The 23,522-nt window shown below is 37.9% G+C and overlaps 1 protein-coding gene across 3 annotated transcripts in view; it reads right to left on the minus strand.

The window, feature by feature from the left end:
- Positions 1-23,522, minus strand: part of B3GLCT (beta 3-glucosyltransferase) — a 66,879-nt gene that overhangs the window by 39,584 nt on the left and 3,773 nt on the right. For all 3 annotated transcript variants that reach the window (XM_082043030.1, XM_082043029.1, XM_082043028.1), the window contains exons 2-4: positions 18,667-18,728; positions 15,513-15,552; positions 8,701-8,810 (exon numbers count right to left, since the gene is read on the minus strand). In XM_082043030.1, coding sequence (XP_081899156.1) covers positions 8,701-8,810; positions 15,513-15,552; positions 18,667-18,728 — 212 coding nt within the window. The remainder of the gene's footprint in view (positions 1-8,700; positions 8,811-15,512; positions 15,553-18,666; positions 18,729-23,522) is intronic.

Below are 23,522 nucleotides of genomic sequence, written 5' to 3' on the forward strand. Positions count from 1 at the left end.
ATATTCTAACAATTCTCTAAAACAACGAAAACTACAATACACGTTCAAATATTTTTAAATATTAAAATATTTTAATGGCTTAAAGAAAGACGTATCAATGTTTATCAGAGCATAATCCAAGAATCCAGGGCAAAACATTATTTCAATATACCCCTTCAAATGAAACCCATGAATGACTTAAAACACTATTTTACAATACAATTGTAACAAAAGTACTATGCTCCTGTTTAATAAGTCTGTTATTTGGGAGCTTCTCCAAGATGGTTATGACCTTTAAAACCTTTGCTCTATTTCTCCTTTAAGCTGTTTAAAAAACAACAACAAAAAATGCATTGCAAATGAAGCATAATATCCAATAAACAGACTTTTTGGAGTCTCTTGCTCCTCAGGAAGCCTGAAGTAATAATCTACTAATTTCTGTTAGGGAGAGTCTCTGCTTCTGTTCTAGTCTCAGATGCCTGCTTATAATATTAAAAACGAACTGAGTTTTCTTAATATATTATGTGCAATTTCAAAGGGTTCAGGGAAAGGCCACAGCAGTACCCCGCTTTCATAAATCCAGAGCAAGATGCTGTGCTTAAGTCTGTCGTCAAACAATCTTATGTTAAAGAAAATACGGAAGCATTTGCCCAATCACATGGAGGTAACAACTGCAACTTCAGGAAGTGATTTGAAACGTTCCTGACTATAACTTCAAGTAAGAGGCAAAAAAAAAAAGGGTTTTATTGAAGGGGAAGTAATTGTATTCCTTTTTTACTACTGTACATTATAGTGAAATCCTCAGAACACAGCTGCCAGAAAAACTACTTGAATGCACAACCAAAGCACTGACCCCTGAGTGCTCACATGCTCGATCCAACAACTCATTGCCTGGGAAAACAGCTGCAGTAAGTATTTGTATCAGATGGGAGTTTTTAGGCAGTTAGCTGGGATATTAATCCTTATGCAATAAACCATTTCATCATCCAAAAGAAAGCTTTCTACTACAATATATTTCTGTCTCAAAACCCTATAATTATCATTGATGTAACTTTTTCATGTAGGAGAGATGCTGGTACCCACTGGGGTTTTTTTGTTTGGTTTTTTTTTTTTTTTTATTGGGCTGTTCTTTAACAATAGTGGGAGTAAATGTCAGCATGCATATTGCACATTACCATATTGCCCATTGCTAATATGCTGCCCAGAGATCCCACAATTAGGAAACCAGTAAAAAGTCCAGTCAGGTTTTTGTGATCTAGAAATAATTCACTTGTGGTCTGTAGAAATCAGTGTTAATTTGGTTTGCATTATGTTGATGTGACACCACAAGATCTTCCTCAGCTACTGGTACAAATAAATGTCCTGCAGCAAAATGAAAAAGAGTCATACCAGGAATTTACAAATGTGCCTATGTTTTCCATTATCAGGAGCAGAAAATGCATTGACATCGACAAAATTGCCTCCAATTGTGTTGATTAAAACATGAGCAAATCATAATTCAGATGACCAGGACATGAGAAGACTCAAGAAACTACTAAACTAAAAAAAAAAAAAAAGTTCAAATTATAGGTTCGTCAACAAATGAAACAAACAAATAACACCCCCTTTCCCCCCATTACGCAAAAAGCATAAAATACTTCTAATTTCATCTGTTTTACTCTAGATTAGGCTACCTGTTTCAAAGATCAAAATCAAGTTTAGGGTCTTCAATTGGTGTCGATTGGTGCTTACTGAGAGTTGTGAACTCCTGACTTCACAAACTGAAATCAATGTAATCTTGCAATCAATGTAATTCTTGTAATCAATGAGATGTGAACAACATTCAGAGGTGTTGACCTATTTAAAAATTATTATCATAAATCTTAACACGTAGAAAAAAGACTTACCAAATAAACTTCAAACCTAATTGCAAGATTTAGATCTTGACCAAAAATAGCTCCTACTGCTTCCTAACACTGCCTCATATATTTATTCTAAGTTAGTCCATTTTTGTGCATTATTTCCTACCCACCACATTATCTTGCATCGTAGAGTGCACAAACTGTATTCTTTTGGGACAGAACCAAACCAAAGGATGTGCTGCAACAGGTAACAGACCTCCAGTTCATAAAACCAAATCAGAACTAGTCCAAAGTAAAACCTTTTAAACCCTTGTGTAATACCAGTGCAAGCTTCTCTATGACAACTGCACTGCTCTACGTGTTTCCTCCTATGGCACCACGCTACTTGCCAATGTACAAGCAGTCCAAATAATCATTATGGCACATCCGAAAGTATACTTTCAGTTAACCACGATTTAATAAAATACATGGATTTAATGTCAGTCCCATATTTAGTTTGAGCAGCAGCCTGAATTTTGAAAACTAAGACTTTGAACTTGCTAATTAAAACATGTACCTTTGGAGGAAGAAACTTAATCATTATAAAAGTTCTCACCAATTTATTCTGCCTTTAATTTTCTTTTTTCCTCCCCTAGATCTCATTAGTGCAGAATTGTCCAACTTCTACCAATTCCTTCAAATCTACTGAATATCTATGGTGGGAAAATGATCATATTCACCTTCTAGCCTTACAGTGCAGGTACCTTTTACAGTTTCAAAAGTTAATGGGCTACGTATTGATTTTGCTGATAATACAGCCTAGTAATTGCCAAAAGGATCCTAGTACGTTTGCAGAATGAGAAGCAAGGGCATATCAGAAAGTCATAGATCAAACAATTAAAATCAAAAGACAATAGAAGAGATGGAGGAAAACAAAGGTAAAACACAAGTCAGTCAAATCTGCAAAGTCCTGCAAGATGACTTTGAAGAGACTCAAGACAACTCTGAAATAACATTTTCAAAACTAGATAGTAATTTTGTACACTTTTCCTGAAAAACTTTCCAAATGTTTGATTTTTCAGAACTTAGAGGCATCTCACCCTTCAACAGATCAGAGTTTAGAAGCATTTCAGAAGTGAGCACGCAAATACTGAGGCCCCAAAACAAGCAGTTGCATTTTAAAACTCAAATCCTAAAAGAAACTAAGCATTATGAAGACAACCATGGATTCAACAGGACAGAAAATGACCAAGAATATACTGATATCAGACAATGTATGTAAGCAGAATAAGTGATACATCAGAAAATAAACAAATGCAGACGTTAATATGAATAAGGAAGGGGAAATACAAACTTCATACACTGAACACTTACGTGCATGCACTTATTAAAGACAAGGTTTTTATACTGCAAACTCTACCCACATTAGTGAAGTTTTATGGACAGATTTGGAAGATAAGTATAAATATGAAAGTTTGGGATTATGTTACAAATAGAAGTCGGGAAAAACAAAAGCCAAGGGGGAGAGAAGAAAGGCTGGATAAAATGAAGGTCCATCTAAACTTTATAAAGGCATCTGAATATGAGAGCAAGTCTGAAATACCCAATTAATCCATTGATTTTATTTCTGTCTTTTAAACAAGAAATCCAAATTATGCAATATACAAGTATGCAAGTTTAGGAGAAAATTCAATTAGTATGGCAGTATTTAGGTGTTCATTCTCCAAATACAAAATATTGTCTGAAGCGGGGGAAGGGGGGGGACAAAGAAAAGGACAAAGAAATCATCTTTCCAGAATTTTCAATTAATAAACCAGAGATGATCCAGGGCTTTTAACAGTTGCTGTTACTATCATCTGACTCAAGCAATACAGACAGAAGAAAGCATCACAAGAGCAACACACACTGGGTACTATCGATACTCAAAACTTTTGGACAAGGATTTGTGTGGTTTCAGGAGGCTGGAACTTCTTCCTTTCACTGCAGTACCACGTTCCCCAATTACTCTGATTTCTTGAGTCCATGAAGTACCCCCTGCAGAGACTTGACTTCTCTGACAAAGAGTGAGCACCAGACGCTCCAGGTGCCCCACCAGTGTCTCTGCCCTCAGCACAGAGAACTGCAGGACTTTGAACCTCAGCAAGAAACCTTCACACACTCTGTTCCTTGTTGTGTGACAGATTCAGCATTTTGTGGTGGAACGAGTCCTGCTGATCAGTCACAGACGAGCAAGGCCTAGGCCCAGCAATGGCAGACAAGATTAATATCACAGATGACACAACAGTATCTTCCCCAACAGCTCCGGCATAGACTGGCATCTGATCTTTGTTCTACAAAGAGGGAATAACGATGGAAAGCTAATGGAGAAGACATGTCAAAGAGCCATGTTAACTCAAGTCAAAAAGACTGTCCACTGCCTGGCAAGATAAACTCTTACATCTTGAGGAATAAGCATTGTAAGAACTAAGGTGATAGGCACATTTCGTGAGGCTGCAGGATTTATTTGACATGAACGAATCCTTGCAGAAGAGAACAAAGTTGTTGCCAGGAAGAAAACAGACTGCACGTTAACATTTTACCAAAAAAAAAAAAAAGACACTAGATCTAGTAACACTGGAAAATAGAATGATTTAAAATTATGTATAAAACATAACTGTTCTAATTTTAAAATATAGGGTTGATCTTGATATTGTGGAAAACCTAGCTGTAAGAAGAAATGTTGCAGACATAGACATGGAGGGACAGGACAGAATGTAGCCCAACACTTTGCTTATATATAATCAGTTAAACCTTGTTAAAACTGCAAGATCCAAAAATGAACCATCTGATTAGTCTCTGGTGGAAGCAGCTTCTGTGTCATGGGAAACCACTACAGGAGGGAAAGGGTTTTCTCTGGGGTTTTCAGATTAAAAGCTACAATTTGAGCAAGAAATCTAGAAATTGAAGCAACGGAAATATTATGGATTGTGGATTACGGATTTATGGTATTGATTTCGAAAGGTGTCCAGCAAATTAAGTCTATTAATAGCTTTTCTAAATATACAGATCTGTTTTAACAGCTTTGTTGCAGTGAATGGGAAATCCTTGCACTAGATTTTATAACCACAATATTATTAACATGCACGTGAGCTTCACAGTAGGGGTAAAATGCAGAACAGTTCAGACCTTCTCCAAGAAATTTTAGCTGTACAGCTTGTTGTAGATCTGGAAAAGGAATGTAATCTGTTCATTTGTGGAATATATCTAACAAGGAATAAAATAAGGCAACTACTGCTACGGACCAAGAAAAATCGTTTCAATCATAGCCTGACAGTATTTCAAAATCTCTTTCAGATGAAATATGGATGCCAGAATTCATTGTGGGAATAGTTTCAGACAATAACAGAGGAATATTTAAGGAGGCTTTTGGACAACAGAACTTCAGGTAGCTTCACTCCAGCATCTGAAATCAGATGTGGAAGTAGAGCTAGGGAGAACTTCAGAAAACATTAATTCAACCAGAAAAGGAACACATGTCCCACTGGCAAATTAAGAAAAAAAAAAAAAGATACAGACTAGAAATTCCCTGAAAAGGAGTCTCACAGATGGCCAAAACATGAGCAGGAACGATTTGGAGACTGATCATTTCAGATAGGAATATGGTGATGGCTTAACATATATACATCAAAATTCAAGCAAGCTAATTATACTTTTTCTTCCCTCTCCATCACTTTAACAAAGAAATGTTCCATATTATTGAAGTAGTGTGATGCTGCCACCAATACAGCCTAGGCAATTAAAAATAACAGATTTTTAAAGCACATATACCACGCTCAACAACAGCCAGCACTTTGGCAAATGATATTGTGGCCATGACTCTAATGACACAATAAAATAAAGCTGAGACAGGCACCAAGAGGCTTTTCAACCTTACAGGTGCAGCAGCTAGGATAGTGACTTAAAATCAATGTTTGTTGGAAGCAGAAAAATAGAACCTTCTGTAAGCTTGATCCTGTAATATAACAAAGAGACTGAACTTCTGAGGCACAGAGCAGCTGGGTTTCTGATCATTTTTATTCCTGCTGTGCTTCAGGAAACAGGATTCTGCAAAATTGTTTTAAATAAACAAGAAAGGCTTCTCCTAATATTTGTCAACTATTTTCACGTCAGCCAAACTGGAAATTGGGAGATTGACAAAGAAATAATATTATGAAAATTGAATGAAGAAGTTAACTAAAGCAAGTACATAGTAAAGCAACACGATATGGATGTTTTCTATGTACAGTTCCATACTTTTGACTGTACTTGTTTCTTTTCAACTGATGTTAATAATCACTACAGTAATAGTCCTCAAACTCACAAATCTTATTCTTACATTCCTCATGGGAAGGATTGTCAGGCATTGGAACAGGCTGCCCAAGGAAGTGGTAGAGTCACCATCCCCAAAGGTGTTTGAAAGACACATAAATGAGGTTCTTAGGGACATGGTTTAGTGGTGTACTTGGCAGTGTTAGGTTAATGATTGGACTTTACGATCTTAAGGGTCTTTTCCAACCAAAACGCTTCTATGTTTTTTTTAAACTCTACAATGAATACTACTAATTTGCTATATTTCCTCTGGTTAATGTACACAGGACACCACTTAATCTTTAGACTGTTCAGGAAAAAGTTTTTTGAGCATTACCAACTGGCTGAGCATGTTCAATATAAGAACCCTCAGAAGAAAAAAAAAAAAAGGCATTTACTCTACTAGACCAGTTTTCATAAAGAAACAAACAGTCCTTTGTGTTCAAAACAATGTCATGATCCCAGGCAATTAAATAGAATTAACTGCATCTAAAACAGTATTTCATGCAAAAAAAAAAAAAATTCTCAAAACTCATATTTTACCTGTTTTGTAATATTAAATATAACACCCCAAAACATAATCCTGATTTTCATTGTTTTAATAAGCTAGAACGGGAACAGCCCCAAATATTATCATTTCACACTGTGACAGCTTCCTTTTTCTTATCTGGTGTTTCTTAGGAAGGTCTAGTTTGCACAGCTACTTAAACGCAGAAATCTCAGAATCTTAAGGAATTTTCTTCATTGCTGTGTTCTAGCTGTTGGTTACTGTACTTACAGGTTTTGGTTAATATTCAATAAATTGCTATGGAATAAGCTTTTAACAATGAACTCAATAGTGACATCTACTGACGACTTGAATTATAGATTAGTTTCGCAGGAAAAAATGTTTTATGTACACTGTAAAAGAAAACAAATGGACAAATTACTTATAAAGGTCAATGTAACATAAATATGAATGTGAATTCTTTAATTTTAAAGCAATGCAGATATTCTAGTTTCATTCAATAACACAAATCTAACAGCTGGCTTCCACTTGCCATTTTAAAACAGGAATATAATAACTAATGAGTCTTGATGGACTAAATATCTATCATTTCATCCTGTGACAACAGGCAAATGGACCTGATCATTCAGTTGATTCAATCCGTTGTCCCTGTACAGCAGTTGTCCTTTAAAATACACAGATTTACCTTCATTTGCCTGAAAGTAATAATTTCACTTGTATTCTTTTTGATGAAAAATGCAAACTTCAGTTTGCCAGTTCAGTTTGCTCAAGGCAGAAGGAGTCACAGGCACAACTCTGATTATAAAAAAAAAATGTTAATTCTCTCTCATAAAACATGCCTAGATTCCTGCCTCACTGAAATTATTTACACTTCCATTTATTGATCTTTTCATCGTTCCTGTTTTGCAATATCCATTTCAGAACTCAACTAAAATCCATGCTTTTAACAACTGAAGTCATAATCCCCTCTCCACACACTGTATCTGAACACTTGCCCAAATCCCAAAGAGGACCACGAAGGAGCAGAAGTCCGCAGAACAAAGTCTGTTCACATGACTGATTTCATTAAGGGATTAAAAATTGTATTTAGCACAGATTTAATTATAACAAGTTTGATAAGATTGGATAAATAAAGCCTAAAACGCCCAGGAAGCTGATTTTAGACACTCCAAGGCCAAGATACGTATGACAATTTAAATCAGACTTCTTTTTCCTTCACAACAAAGAACCTAGAATTGAAAAATAGGTCTAATAACCTCACAACAAGCTATTTCACATCAGGGGAAGTCTGCCTCTTACTTTGTTCTTTTTATTAAACACAAAGAAAACTTAACCTTCAATGTAAGTCTCTTAAAAACCTCTCCTCTCTCAGCTAAAGCTTTACGAGTAAAATTTGGTATTAGAGCGCCAAGTCCAATGCAGACGTGTGCGACACGCAGCTCCCAGAGCAGCAGCGCCCAGCGGCAGGTGAGAGGCAAAGGGCTCGTTCTGCGATGGGTGGCAGAGGAACGAGGGGTGACCAGGGAACGAACTGCACCGGGGGGGCTGACACCCACCTGGGCCACAGAGGCTATTGCTGTAGGAAATAGGGAATCCTGCCTTAGGATTTTAATATCCACATACTTTGCTGCTCTACTGCCACAACGCTACAGTTGTGCAACGAAATTCTGACAAAATCTACATTACCGAATCTTCATTTGCTCCACTAATATAAAATACTCACCTAAAAATTATCCTGAGTAGTGCTTAGATTATTCTGTTTTTCACTTCATAAAAATAGCATATAAAAATAGCAAATGCACAAGTCTTTCTTGTTATCACCCTTACATCAAATGCTGTCCAAAAAAAGCCAATTATTATACAAAAAGGTAGATAGTTCAAATTAAAATTATCTGGTGATAGATCACAGCATACAATCAGTAAACACCCACTGAAACAGTACCCATAGAAGGCAATTAACAAAATGAATAAAACAGATCCAAAAAAGGCACAATAGAAAATGATATTTTTAGTAAAATGCAGTAAAAACATACATGACAAGGTGCAATCTATATTATCTAAACATACCTTTCCAAGATCTGAAGCCTGTTTTAAAATATCTCTTTTTAGATCTTCTGCTCTCTTGGAATGAAAAGAATTGCTTTGACTCTGGATGACAAATATAATTTCTTTTAATTCTGTGAATCAGAAAATAAGAAGATTTAAAGACAAAAGAGGTTATTTTCAGTTTTGCTCCAAAGCTGCTGAGAACCCAGGTGTGTGGGGGGGAGTCTACTACACAGCAAGCTATTTCTTTAGTTATACGAATATTTAATGAAATAACAAAAAGGCATAATTTAACAGACCAAAAAAATCCAAACCAGCCCTTTTGAGTATTAATGCATAGAAAGTACGACATAACTGGGAGATCTGCAGCAACAAAAAAAAGTACATTTATGCCCACATCCATGTAGCCATATCCATGAAGTTCCTTGTTCTCCAATACACTACCACTCATTATTACCAGAGTTAAAAGGTGTAAGCCATAGACCAGCATCTCCTCTCACTAGGCAATGAATGAACATGAAATGGAAAAGATGCTTCTTCAATAAAGAGCTTCGTACCCTACCCAGAAACACACATCAGATGGACAGAGATGTACATGAGAACAATGAGGCAATACTTTAATCTGATGGGACAGCATTGACACCTCCAATGTTCTTCAGAGTGTCTAAAGGCACAATATTTAAGAACTTTCAACTGGAGAGGAGACTGTGAGAAATTTAAAAGAAAATAATGAAGTGGCTTTGCAGACATTTATGGACACACACAAAAAGCTTATTAAAAAAATACAAGTAGATGATGAAGGCTCATGCCATGGAACAGCTGCACATAGAAAGATTCCAGTACTTTGAAGGCTGGAAAAAATAGGCAGATTTGATCCTGTTCAGAAGCAGAACGCAGCAGGGGATGAGAAGGTAAAATGAAGAGGAGAGGACAGATGCCCTCTTCAGAATTCTTACCAAGTTTGACCTATGCTGTATAACCCACCCAACATATAAACGTATAAAACGAGGAGACGTTATACTAGAGTCTCTGTTGGGTTTGCCAGGAAAGGCAGGTACTGTGTGGAAAGTGTGCAGATGAGGAAACTTGTTATAGTAACTGAAAAAGTACAAGCGACTCACCAATCACTGCCTAAACAACAAAAACAACAGTAATGATGTTCAGTGTTCAAGGAGGTAGCAGATGACTTGTGGGGAGGGTGGACACGGGTTGAGAACTGCATTTAAATTCTGTCACTCGAGGTGACAGATCAGGCGTAAGAGATAATGAATTCTAGTTAATTCAAGGAGGAGTCAGCACAGAAAAGGCTGCGGAGTTAATGTCCAAGGGTGACATCACTCCAAGACAGTACCAAAAGTAAAGAAACCAGAGACGAAGTCCCATGGGATCTGCACAGAATGTCAAAAATGTGGAGAAAGAACAAAGTGCACAACAGAACAACAAAAAAAACGTAGGAGTCACATTTCAGAAAAGCAGAACTTCAAGACCACCATCATTAGCAATATTATGAAACCTGATAGGGATATTAAAGATAAAACCTATAAGAGAGCTTTCTGAGAACAGTTACTGGTATTCCATTGAAATAAAACTTTGAGTGAGATACAGGAGCTGTCAAATTGAAGACAGACCAGGACAAAAGTTCAGCAGAGAAAATCCAGAGAGTCACAACTGACTGAAAGCTGCCAGATTTTACTACAAACATCATCTTTGTGAAGACAAACATCCCAATGACAGAGCAGTATTTCAACATTCTGCATCTGCGGCTTCACTGCAGTATAAATTCAAGTTTTACATCATGCAATACTTATTTTTTTAAATGTATATTCTTGCACTGTAAATCAAGTCAACTTAAGAGATCCCAGTCTCACATCGAAATCTTGACCTCTAGGTTAAAAACGCTAACTTGGCAAATAGAGTAGAATGAGTGAAGAACAGGAGAACAAAGATGGAGGATAAATGTCCACTGAAGGAAAGTAATAATCTAAAGAAAAAAAGAGTAAAACTGAGCACCTGAAGAAGGATCACAGGAAAAACACTGGCAGAAAAGAGCATTAACCCCAAACATCTTGCTGAGATTACGAGAAGATTGCCATGTCCAAGACCTGACCATCAACTATATTCCTTTGTTCCTCTGGTCAGTTACTTGTTAATTTAGACCTATGACAGCTCAAAGCTGCAGTCAAATGTTTTTCTACTTCCCCCCAATACTCTTTTCCCTCAATTTATGAGCTTATTGACCAAGACAAGCTCTGAAAATGTCAAATTGTTTGAGGTTTCTGGTGATAAAGTTGTGGAGATGGTGCAAACACTAACAGAGATAGCAGTTCATTTCCCATTTTCCCGTGCAGCATTCCTTCATGCTCTGACCCACTCACCAAACTGCTTAAACACCCCCCAGCCTCCCCTGATAAAAATGTCTGAATAGAAGCTATTTGCTTTCTAACCCAAAATTTGCTTGATTTCCTGTGCAAAAATTAAACTTAGTGTGAAAATTGACACTTCAATGATGCTAGTGAGAGTCAAAGGGCTAAAACTACATGCACAGCATCGAAAATATTCCCAGAGATAAAAAGCAAAAACTATATTGCTTTATATAATTACTGTTTTAGTATCGGTACATTTACAGATGTGAAAGCATCCAAATTAGGCTCATTTTCACTCATGGTACATTTAACAACAGCTGTGATATCCCACAATATAATACTTTCTAGGAATACTCTAATAACTACTTTGGTGTTACTGCTTTAATCCAATGGCAATAGTTTCCTCTGCTATAGACACTTTAAAATAGTCCATTAAAAGAAATACTCAGCATATTAAAATGTCAACAGAAAGTATGTAAAATTTTAAACACCTAAATTGTTTCTCAAGTTGAGAAATAGTCAACCAAGCAAGGCAAAGAATGGAGTATTTTGGAAGATTAATATCCAGAAGAGCTCATGATTTACTTTATTGCTCTTGTTGTCTTATTTTCCTAAGACATTTCCATATCTGGAAAATATCTTCAACAATCCTGAATGCTCCTTGTTTGGAAAGATACTGCAAGTTCATTAAAAAAATAATATTAAAAAAAAAAAAGAAGTTGAGAAACAGGAATGCTGAAACTTCCTGAATCTTATCACCACCATGTCTTGTTGCAAAACAGAATGGAGCCTTAATAAGCTTTTAAATAGCCAGTAACTGTAATGTGTGTTTCTGGCAAAAAAACATTTCTGCTTTATTCTCTGGTAGTAAGAGGATAAAGCATTCACTCAGGATAAAAGAAACCCAAATTCTCATCTGTGAGATAGTTTCGACCTGGATGTAGGTCTTTGGCATTCTAAGTCAGTCTCTTAATTTCCAGGTTGCAAATATATTCTGAGGTGGGTCTTCCCCCTCCTCTCCTATTGTTCTAGAAATGGAAAAGAGTGAAAATGATGCCTGACCTTCCTAATTACCTAACTCTCCTGAAGCAGTGGGCATTCAGAACTGTGTCTCTGGCTCACTGAATGTTTAAAAGCATTATTAAAAAGGTAGAACAGGCATCAACAGAAAAGAGAGAATTCCAGGATGATTTATAAATTTCCTGGAGTATGTGACATGGTCCAAACCATTTTCACAAAAATGACAACTATGAATTTAAAACAACTAGGATGCAGTCTGACCTATGCGCACTGCATAGCACCTGCAGTCTAACCACTGGCCTCTAATAGGTAAAAGAACGTCACTGACACCTTTGCAGCTCTGTCAATGGTGCTTAAACCTAACTCCTCTTTTATTTGTTTTTTTTTTTCCTAAGAAATGATGGAAATAAAATTAAGACTAAATGTAATATTTGTATAATGAAAACAGGGTTTTCATTCCAGTGAGAAAGTACAAAATGTCTCATTATTTAGCCAGACAAAATCTAAACTGGTGCTTTAACTCACAAACTGGAGGCTCTACTGTGTAGGTCAGAAAACACAGCTTCCAATTTGGGCTTAAAACAATTAGGCCACTTGCATATTCTTTAGGCCCTCCCCTACTTTTGTAGAATCATAGAATAGTTTATGTTGGAAGGGACCTTCAAAGCTCATCTACTCCAACCGCCCTGCAATGAGCAGGGACATCTTCAACTAGATCAGGTTCCTCAGAACCCTGTCCAGCCTGGCCTTGAATGTCTCCAGAGATGCCAACTCTAAAATAAACCTGAGACTCCAGATGAGGATCTTTTAGTCCTTATGGTTTGACTAGATTTTAGTAGACTAGTATAAAGCTTCCACAGTTGAAAATAGAGACGAGTCTTTTCTCATGCTAATAATTTGTAAATGTGTTTATACAAAGTTATTGGGATCTTTCTGGATCTCAGTCACCCTCTGGAAGTGCCCCTCTCTTTCCACAGACTGCAGAAGGAATCTAGAGAACTTGCACTCCCAAGCTCAATGCTTCCTTGAGTTTCAAAAGGTGGTGAAATCACAGTACACTGGGCTGAAACAGCTGGTGCCTCACTTCAGGAAAATATTTGCTTTTGTTACTCAAATATTCTAAAAGCTGAAACCACTGTTGGTTAACAATATAGTCTACCATTTAGGAACAAATACACTCACCAATAGAGTATCTACACATCCACATGAAGGGCAAGATGTTTTGCTATGGTGTGGCAGTGATGACCCACCATTGTTAAGTCACATCACTGATTTTTTGGCTGGACTATAACACATCCATGCCTGAAACTCTATGTACAGCAACCAACCCAGAAAGCCACACCACATTCTGGGTAGACAAAGCAATCATGAGAATGTCAAGTTCAGTCTTCTCTGTATTACACTTGTCTTCCCAGTGACTGGGATATCAAGAGGTCGATAACTGTCTTCAAAGGCTTGGGATGGGCACTTTAAAGATCACTTAAAACTCTGAAAGGCAAACTATAGCTGGTAACTTTGCTTCCTTGGTACAAAGGTACAGCTTATTTATAAAGGTGAAAGAATTTTCTTGTATAACATTTTAAGAAAGAAGAATGAAAAAAAAGAATCACAGGAACTATGAACCATCAAGAACTTTATTCTGTTTCAAGTCCTTCCAACAGAAATGTGTTAAAAGAGACTTAAAAAAAAAAATCTTCCCTAAGGAGAGGCATAATCTTGTTTAAAAAAATATACAGAACACAAGAAATGGCATATTACCTTTAAAGGTCCCTTCCAATGCAAACTATTCTATGATTCTATAATCAGACCAATTGTCTATCCAGTCCAACACATTATCTTCAATAGTAGCAACAGGAAACGCTATTTTGGTACAGCACAAGACCTTCACTTTCTCCAGTGTTCCTCATACTCTTACAGCATCCACAACTATTGTATTAGGAAATGCCAGAAGATACATTGCTGCCTATTTATCTCACCATACATTTATGGACTTGTCTCCTCTTGAAACTGTTGGTATGGTTTGCCTGCACAGCGTCCTGCAGCAGCACATTTCTAAATTTTGCTACCTGCTACATAAAATACGTTTGTCTGCTTTAAAGTGATCTCCTGCTGAAACAAACAAAAGATGACAGATGGTGGTTGTATCACTAAAGTACCATGGTAAATTCCTAAATATAACTTTCCCAAGTAATGAGATTATATTAAAACTTATGAAAACTGAGTGCTGTCAAAAGCAAAAAAAAAAACCAGAGTGTCAGTGGCTCCCTGGGTGTTCTATGAAGTGAGACACAGCAGGTCTGCTGGGAGTGATAAAAGCAGCAACCAGCACCTGGCTGCGCTATGAGATGGCACAGAGAGAGATGAAAGAACACAAAGAGGAAACGGGGTTTGTTTGACAACAGGTAAGGATGGGGGAACAGGGACACAGAGTAATGAAGCTTCTATAGACAGGTCCCGACCTTTCAGTGGTAAAGGGGGGAGACAAATGGGACAAGGGACTTAATTTCCACAGAACTGGTTATCTCTGCTAGGGACAGAGCTTGTAACTAACTCCAAAAAAAGGCAACGAACAACCCAAAATCTGATCTTCTCAACACCATTCACAGTCCTGTTAGCAACTCCATTAAAAGCATGCTAAATCTTCCTGGTGTTCAGCTTCCATGTCAGAATGAAGCCACAAGCACTCAGAAACCACTGCAATAGAAACAGGGTCAAGCCCCAAGCACTCAGGGTTTAGAAGAGGAGAAGCACCACAACAGTGGAGGCTGCTTTAGGAATTGAACTGCTCTAGTACAGCAGAGGCAGCACTAGGTCACAGTGCAGAGACTGCAAGTCCTTCTCTCAGATCTGTAAACTTTTTGCTCAAAGGACATCAGAATTGTTTCCAGAAGAGGGAAAAGTTTGCAGAATTTTTATTCACATAATTTACCTCACGTGTCCAGTGAAAATGTATTTTACCACTCAGTACCCTGTTAATGTTTGACATGTTTTTAAAATACTGGTTTCCAGATACTACAAAGTTATTACAAGTTGTTACAAGTAATTTATAATAACCATAGTTATTACAAGTACCATGAGAGCCTAGCAGAAGGGTAAAATTCAGTTTAATGTTAAGTTTTTACAAGAACTGCTACCAAGTATCATGAAATTTCATTTTAAAATGCTATGTACTACAAAAAGCAATGCAGCAGTTTCATAGTGCAAGCGCACATCTTGAGAAAAACACTTAACTACATGAATTGCAAATACAAAGATTGAGAAGCTTCTGTCTGCTGAGAGTATATGAGCAAAGAAAAAAATACAAAGTATTTAGGAATCAGCAATTAACAATGTTGTTGAGCATTTAGACACTGCTCACTCCCACAGACACTTTCCAAAGCATAATCACATTTCATTTATACTAAAAAGGCAGCCACAAGCAAAACCAAACACACACTATTCACTACTTACCTCTGCTTATTTTACTAATTGCTCCACTTTTTTCAGACTTCTAGAAGAAAGGAGAAAAGGCAAAATAAGGATACAGGCAAAAACTCAAATATTTCTATGAAGAAACACAGGGAGTCAAAGCATTCAGCAGATTGTAAATGCACATGTAGAAGTTTTAACTTAAGAACTAATAAAAAAGCTAAAACAAAAAGGTTTTGATCATTGAGAACTGAAAGAGATACTCCACGTTTGTATACTATTATTTAGAAGACATTAAAAGAATTAATTTTTAAAAAACAAAAACTTTTCCATGACTCTATTTATGCCAGAGCACTTTAAGTTAATACTAACAGTGTCTTTTTTTTTTTTTTTAAATATGTATCTCCTGAGCACAAGTTTGGAATATGGAACTTTAATACAATCATACCTGTCCAGTGTGTAAAAAAAACCCCAACACACTCTTACTCATTTGATCCACTATCAAGCTTCTATTGAAATACAGTTCTTAAAGGAAGACTCAAAAGCAAGATGAATAAATATGAAAAAGATGTTGTACATAACATGACTTCGCTGGGATTTACTCAGGTATCACACACATTTGTGATGGAATTTTAAAAGAGTGCTGAGGAACAGGCAACAGTGACACTGCATTTGCATTACTAAAGATGAAACCAAAACATACACATAAACATATCTTAGGAGCATATTAAATTTCTTCTAAATAACAGAGGCTGGGTGGAAAGGTGTTTAAGAACTGCTCACTGGTAGAGAGACAGGACTGAAGAAATAGCTCTGTACTCCCTACAAAAATAGTAGGAAGGAAAACAGCCTTTACTTATTGCAGAATTTCTCCCTGGTAATAGCATCTCAGTGCTTTGGCTTCTCCACATGTAAAATCAAGATCACCCTTACTAATTGTATAAGGACATTGTAGGATTTATCTTGGTTCAAGTGTTTTAAGACCTTCAGACAGAAGCGCCATACAAGGCACTCCTCTGTAATAAGCTTATATATAGTTTTTCTACCCTTGTGACAATCCCTATTTATAAACACATTTCCCTCGCCCTTTATTTAAATATCATATAAGTTTTTGGCCCCTCACTACATGACATTTTGGTGCTGGAGCAAGTTCAGAGAAGGGCAATGAAGCTGGTGAGGGGCCTGGAGCACAAGTCTGGTGAGGAGCGGCTGAGGGAACTGGGGCTGTTCAGCCTGGAGAAAAGGAGGCTGAGGGGAGACCTGATCGCTGTCTACAACTACCTGAAAGGAGGTTGTAGCATGGAGGGTGTTGGTCTCTTCTCCCAAGTAGAAAATGATGGGATGAGAGCAAATGGCCTCTAGTTACACCAGTGGAGATTTAGACTGGATATTAGGCAAAAATTCTTCATCCAAGGGTTGTCAGGCATTGGAACAGGCTGCCCAGGGAAGTGGATGAGTTACCATCCCTGGAGGTGTTTAAAAGAAACATAGATAAGGTTCTTAGGGACATAGTTTAGTGGTGGACTTGGTCACGCTAGGTTTATGGTTGGACTCGATGATCTTAAAGATCTTTTCCAACCAAAATGATTCTTTGACTCCATGATACATCTAATCCTTTCAGTCTTACTCACATCAGATGATCTCTCCCTCTGTCCAGATCTGACTTTTACACTGAAATGCAGAAGCTCCAGCTTCCTTGGTAGCCAGCTGTAAAACCTTTTCAAGAATGACTGCTTTGCATGCATGCTTATGACCCTTTTTTTTGACTTGGTCAATATACTTTAAAAAAGTTCTTATAAGACCAAGTTACTCTGATGACTATACACAGTGCTACCATCCTACAGTGTAATACACACCACAGAATATAAGACAACTTATATCATAAACAACATGGGAAGATTAATCTTCTACACAAACAAAAAAGTATGTGTTTTGTAGTACACAGCATGATGAAGCAGCCATATTTTACACCTATCTTTATTAAAACACAGAACAAAACAACTGTTGCCCATTACATCCCAGGATTTTGGCCTGAAGAGTTCATCTGAGGGAAAGTTTTGAAACTCTAACATAGCAGAAAAGCCTTCACAAATTATATCATATATAAGAATGATAACATTAAGCAGCTGGATAGAGACAGTAATGGAATTTGACAAACAGCAACTTATAAATAATGAAAACAGAATGACATTACCTAGTCTCCCAGACACACTGCAGCAGATCAGCAGTTTGCAATAGGGATCTTTTTCATTTATGAAAATTACTGTAGACACAGCAATCATCATCAACCCCCAAAATTATTAGAAACACTGATCTCTAATCATACTTCCATTGCATTTGACGTGAGAACACCAGATCTAATTAGCAGTTATATATTCTAACTCTTGATTCATTCCAGAACATTTTATTTTCCTCCCTCTTTTATGCATACACAAACATCTGTTACAAATACATACATATAAAAACCTGGTAGGTAGAAGTCTGTTAAAAGACATACATTCATACACATCTAACACCCCTTATGCTGTTTAGAGGGAGGATGAGCTCTGACCATTAGTTCTTCTAATCTGCTAATCCGAAATTTCATATGCAAGCTTTACTTGAGTTGTGACTTGGGTAGCAACACGTAATAATGCTAATTTAGCAAAGAGGCAGCCATTTCTCTCCCAATGTATTATATATTTAGCAACACCAAGAGGAAAGGAAAACCTGTCTCTGAACTAATAAAGGTTATGTACTCAACAACAATAACACTATCAACTTGTAGAAACTATGCAAAATCGACAAGTTTGGTTTTTTTTCACTAAAAGTTTCTAATGCACTTTTCAGCTGATCCTTGGAAAAAGAATATAACAAAAACCCAAAAAAACCTAATTCTCTTAATACAATGTCAACATAAACCAGGAAATCCAGCATATGAAATAAATCAAAAGTGCTAAGAACAAGTTTATTTTAAGAATCCATAGGATAAAATAAAAGCCTAGTAATACTGACACAGCAGTGCTACATGCAACTTGTGTCCCATTAAATGCCTCTTATATGCGACAAAAAATGACACCATTTGACTTTTAGTACCACTGAAGTCAATGATCAAAACAATCAATGTCACAGATGTTAGGCTTTCTACTCTGATCTCTTCTAGATGATTTTATAATGTCTGTAAAATGTTCCTACTCTGGCAATTAAAATTTATTACCTGCAGCACTGGTAGTTCAGTCTCATCTTCTGCACCTTCAGGAACTACACTTACAGCAAAAGCTGAAAGAAAAAGCAGACTTTTTAATATTATGTGAACTCATTTTCATGCTTGCAAAGTTCTGCAGCAAAAGAAAAAAAAAAACATTTAGGTACATTTTCACATTAAGTTATACTATATTGGTAATGATCTTCATGAACATAAGACAGTCCGTTCTTACACATTTGCTGCCTGACAATTCTATTCCTGTACATCGCTGAAAACATCACTCTTTGATGGGAAGCCAATTTATCTTGGCTTCAAGGCAAGTAAATCTCATTAAAAAAAAAAAAAAAAAGAGAAAAAAAAAAGAGCTGATCTGCTGATCTGTTCAGTCCAGCAGTTCACTTGACAACACCATAAAGTGCTATCACATGGGAGACCTGTATTCCACTCTATCTGCAGGTCAAAGCTGGGATTACCAAAGCTTCACTTGCAACCACAGAAACTGAAAGCAACTGACAGAAGTTTATATCAAACTTGAAGATGGCTGTCATACGCTTTGAATGCCATCTTTGAGCAATGGTCAAACTTCTTAACGTACAAGAGACCCAAATAAATGTTTACAGAACGAACAGAGACCCCAAAGAGCTTATTTGCACAGACCTAGCATTATCTTAAACCCTATGCATACACTTCCAGTTTGTATTAAGAAAATAAAATAGGTTTGTTTGTTTGTTTCTTGTTGATGTAGTCATCTAATCAATTTGTCTCAGGTTGCTCATTTGTACAAGTCGATCGATTTAACATATGAAAGCTTTCCTAAGATTCTTCCTAAGAAGACTTTTTCTCAGAGGTACTAAAGAGATGCAAATGCAAGTAAATTGCCATAATTTGGAAAGAACTCAAGACACTACTCATAATGGTCAAATAGATGGTTTTCTTAAAAACTGAGGCAGAAAAAAAAAATCAATAGATTCAAGTGGAGTGTCTCACCACAGGTTTAAATTAGCTATTGCTTGATATTGATTTCAAAGTGAATTGCTAGCAACCGTCAATTACTTTGACATGCAAGAAAGCTGGAATGTAGGAAAGCAAGAAGACAAGATTCCAAAGCCTGTGGTGCTCCATCTCTGACTACCTGTACTTCTGTGCTTTCAACTCGAGACCAAATTTCATCAAGGGCCTAGGAGCTGAGTTTCACAATGACATCTCAGGTCCTGACAACCTGAATCTCAAATCGCTTCACTAGATGCAGACATCCCAAAATCATTCTCACACAGCAGACTCTTTTTGACCACAGCCACATTTCAATAAGGCATTTAGCCAGGAAGAAGAACATAGCAGGAATGTCCCCTCAATCTTGTCTTTGAGTAAATGTCTTGTGCTTCTAGTTTGAAAGTGCCTAGAGAATACCTCAATTTGCCTATTATATCCCTTGCTGACAGCATGTTCTGATGATTTTCTCCCTTCTCTTGCAACATAACAATACTTAGAGCTCCAGATAAGGAGCATCTTCCGCTACACAAACCAGATCCACATCTATGTGACACAATCTGAATTACAAGATCAACACAAAACACCCACATTCTGGGAAATGTACTAATTACATAGTATTAACCTGAAAAAGTATCACCTCATAAATTCAACTTATTCACAGAACTGAATGCAAGCACAATTTTTACGGCTTTCAGTTTTTAATATTCAGCTGAGAAATAAGCAACACAAGACCCGAGACAACTGTGACTGACAAGAGATGCTGCTTCTCTCGCCATAACATTCAATCATGCCACACTGCTTCTAAGATTTATAAAATATTAATGCACGTGATCCTTGAAACAAATCAAACAATACTCAAAATAACCTGGAAAAAAAAGGACCTATTTCATACAACATCTTTGAGAGCTCTTCAGGGAACTATTTTAACAACCTATTTCATCTTCATATTACAGAACCACAGAATTGTTGAGGTTGAAAAGGATCCCTGAAGATCATCTAGTGAAACTCCCTACAAAGCAGGACACTCAGGACCTTGCCTAGTCAGGTTCCAAGTATTTCCTAGGACAGAGACTCCACAAACTCTCCAAGTAACCTTGTCCCCTTGGTAGGACAAGGGGTAATGGTTTTAAACTGATAGGACAAGGGGTAGTGGTTCTAAACTAAAGAAGCAGAGATTCAGGCTAGACATGAAGAAGAAATTTTTTTTACAATGAGGATGGTGAAACACTGGCACTGGTTGCTCAGAGAGGTGGTAGATGCCCCATCCCTGGAAACATTCAAGGCCAGGCTGGACAGGGCTCTGAGCAACCTGATCTAGTTGACGATGTCCCTGCTCATTGCAGGGGGGATGTCCTCTGAAGGTCCCTTCCAACCCAAACTATTTTACAATTCCTGTGTTCTATTGCTCTTGAGGGGTGGGGGGGTAAGTACTTTTTATGTTTAAATAGAACTTCCTGTATTTTGGTTTGTGTCAAATGTCATGTCCTGTTAGGCACCAGAGAGTCTGGCTCTGTCTTCTTTAACACACCTCAACAGGTATTTAACACATTTGTAAGAACCTCCCAGCTCTTCTCCGGGCTGAACAGCCCCAGCTCCTTCAGCCTCTCCTCATGTGTCAGGTGCTCCAATTTATTAATAACCTTCATGGTCCTTTGCTAGTCCATGTCTCCCTTGTACTGGGGAGCCCAGACCTGGACACAACACCCAGGTGTGTCTCACTACTGCCAAGTAGAGAGGAAAGATCACCTCCTTTGACCTGCTGGAAACAGTCTTCCTAATGCAGCCCAGGAGGCTGCCAGCCATCTTTGTCACAATGGCACACTGCTGGTTCATGGTCAGTTTGTTGCCCACCAGGACCCTCAGGTCTTTCTCTGAAAAGCTGCTTTCCAGACAGCGTGCATCCACCATGCACTGGTGCATGGGGTGACTCCTCACCAGGAGCAGGACTTGGCATTTCCCTTTGCTGAACTCAGTTTTCCAGGTTTCCCGTTTACCCATTTTTCCAGCCTCTGAGGTCCCCCTGAATGGTACCACAACCAGATGGTGCATCATCCCCTCCAGATCATTCTGTATCCTCTGCAAACTTGCTGAGGGTGCACTTTGTCCCACTGTCCAAGTCACTAATGAAGAGCCTAAACACTACTGGAGTCATTATCAGCCCCTGGAGTGCACCACACCACTGATCAGAGCCCATCAGCCCTGCAAGTCAGACAGTTTTCTATCCAGCTCACTGTCCACATACCTAGGTCATACTTCATCAGTTTGTGTATGACATTATAGGAGACAATACTGAACTCCTTGCTAAAGCTGAGATAACACCCACTGCTTTCCCCACATTCACAAAGACAGTCATCTCAAAGATGACTTTTGGGCTGGTCAAGCATGATTGTCCTTCATAAAAACATGTTGACTACTCCCAGTCACCTTCTTGTCCTTTGTACATTTGTCTTGTCCTTCCTTGTTTGACAATGGTGTTCAGGATTATTTCACCCACCACCTTCACATGGACTTATAGTTGCCCCAGATTTTCTTCCTTGCCCTCCTTGAAGACAGGGGTGACATTTGCTCTCTTCTAGTCTCCAGGAATCTCATACTTTCAAAGATTATCAAGAGTAGCGTTGCACTGACATCATCAAGCTCCATCAGCATTTGTGGGTATCTCCCATCAGGTCCTGTGGACTTCTGTATGTCCAGTTTTGTTTAAATGTTCCCTAAACTGGTCCTCCTCCTGTGAGAGCAACTCTTCCTTGCCCCAGACTTTCCCATGAGTTTCAGTGGCCTGGGACTGCTGAAGGTGAGTCTCACCAGTACAGACAAAGGCAAAGCAAAGGTCTGATTTCCTCGCCCTCTTTCATGTCCTTCTTTGAACCATGTCCTTCCCCTCACTCAGAAGCAGGCCCACAATTCTCCATAGTCTCCCTTTTGCTGCTGATAGATCTGTAGAAGCCATTTTTCTTGCCCTTCACAAGTTGAATCCCTTGCCAGATTCAACTCCAGATGGGCTCTGGCTTTCCTAATGCCATACCTGCACTCTCAGTGTCTCCATATTACTCTTGGAGTGACGTGACCCTCTTTCCATCCTCTGTGTGCTTCTTTTTCATGTCTTAGTTTTGTCAGGAGCTCCTTGTTCATGCATGTGGGCCTCCTGCCATCTTGGCCTGCCTTCCTGCATGTGCGGATGGACCATTCTTGAGCTTGCAGAGGGTGAACCTTGAAAATCAACCAGCTCTCCTAGACCACCTCCCATATCAATCTCTCTGTACTGGTGAGGACAGGAGTAGACCAAATATGCCTGGCTAAAAATGACTTTTGTTGCAGCTGCCCTGACATACAGTGCAGCTTCAATACCCACACACATAATTCATTAAACAAACCAATATCTGTGATGAAAGTTTAAGTCTTACTATATACCATTATTATTCTTTCTAGTGATTTCGGACATGCAGCCTCCCCTTTTTTCCAACAAATAAATATATTAAAATTACTCTGTATTTTTTACATTAAATATTCCAGGATGACTTTTTCCAGATAATACATATTAATTACAAGAACTGCTCCATTTATTTTTGAACTACTGAAGAACCATTCACTAAACTGACTAGCAGACCCCTGAAAACATCACAAATAAACCTCAAGAGTCTTCACCCAACAGTAACTGAGCTTTTCACTCACACAGTCTCTATTAATTCATTTTAGCATGATACACCACGAATACACCATGGCCCCTCTACTACCTGATTAGCAAACCTCTTATGCACATAGAAGTTGATATGAGAAAAGCAGTCTTCAGGAGTAAACTGGGATGCACTTGTGTGGTAAATTCAAGTCTTACTAACATATGACCAAGACTGCTCTGGCTAAGCAACCTGACCTCTCCG

This window comes from Streptopelia decaocto (genome assembly GCF_964273445.1).
Source record: "Streptopelia decaocto genome assembly, chromosome: 1".
NCBI classification, from domain to species: Eukaryota; Metazoa; Chordata; class Aves; order Columbiformes; family Columbidae; genus Streptopelia; species Streptopelia decaocto.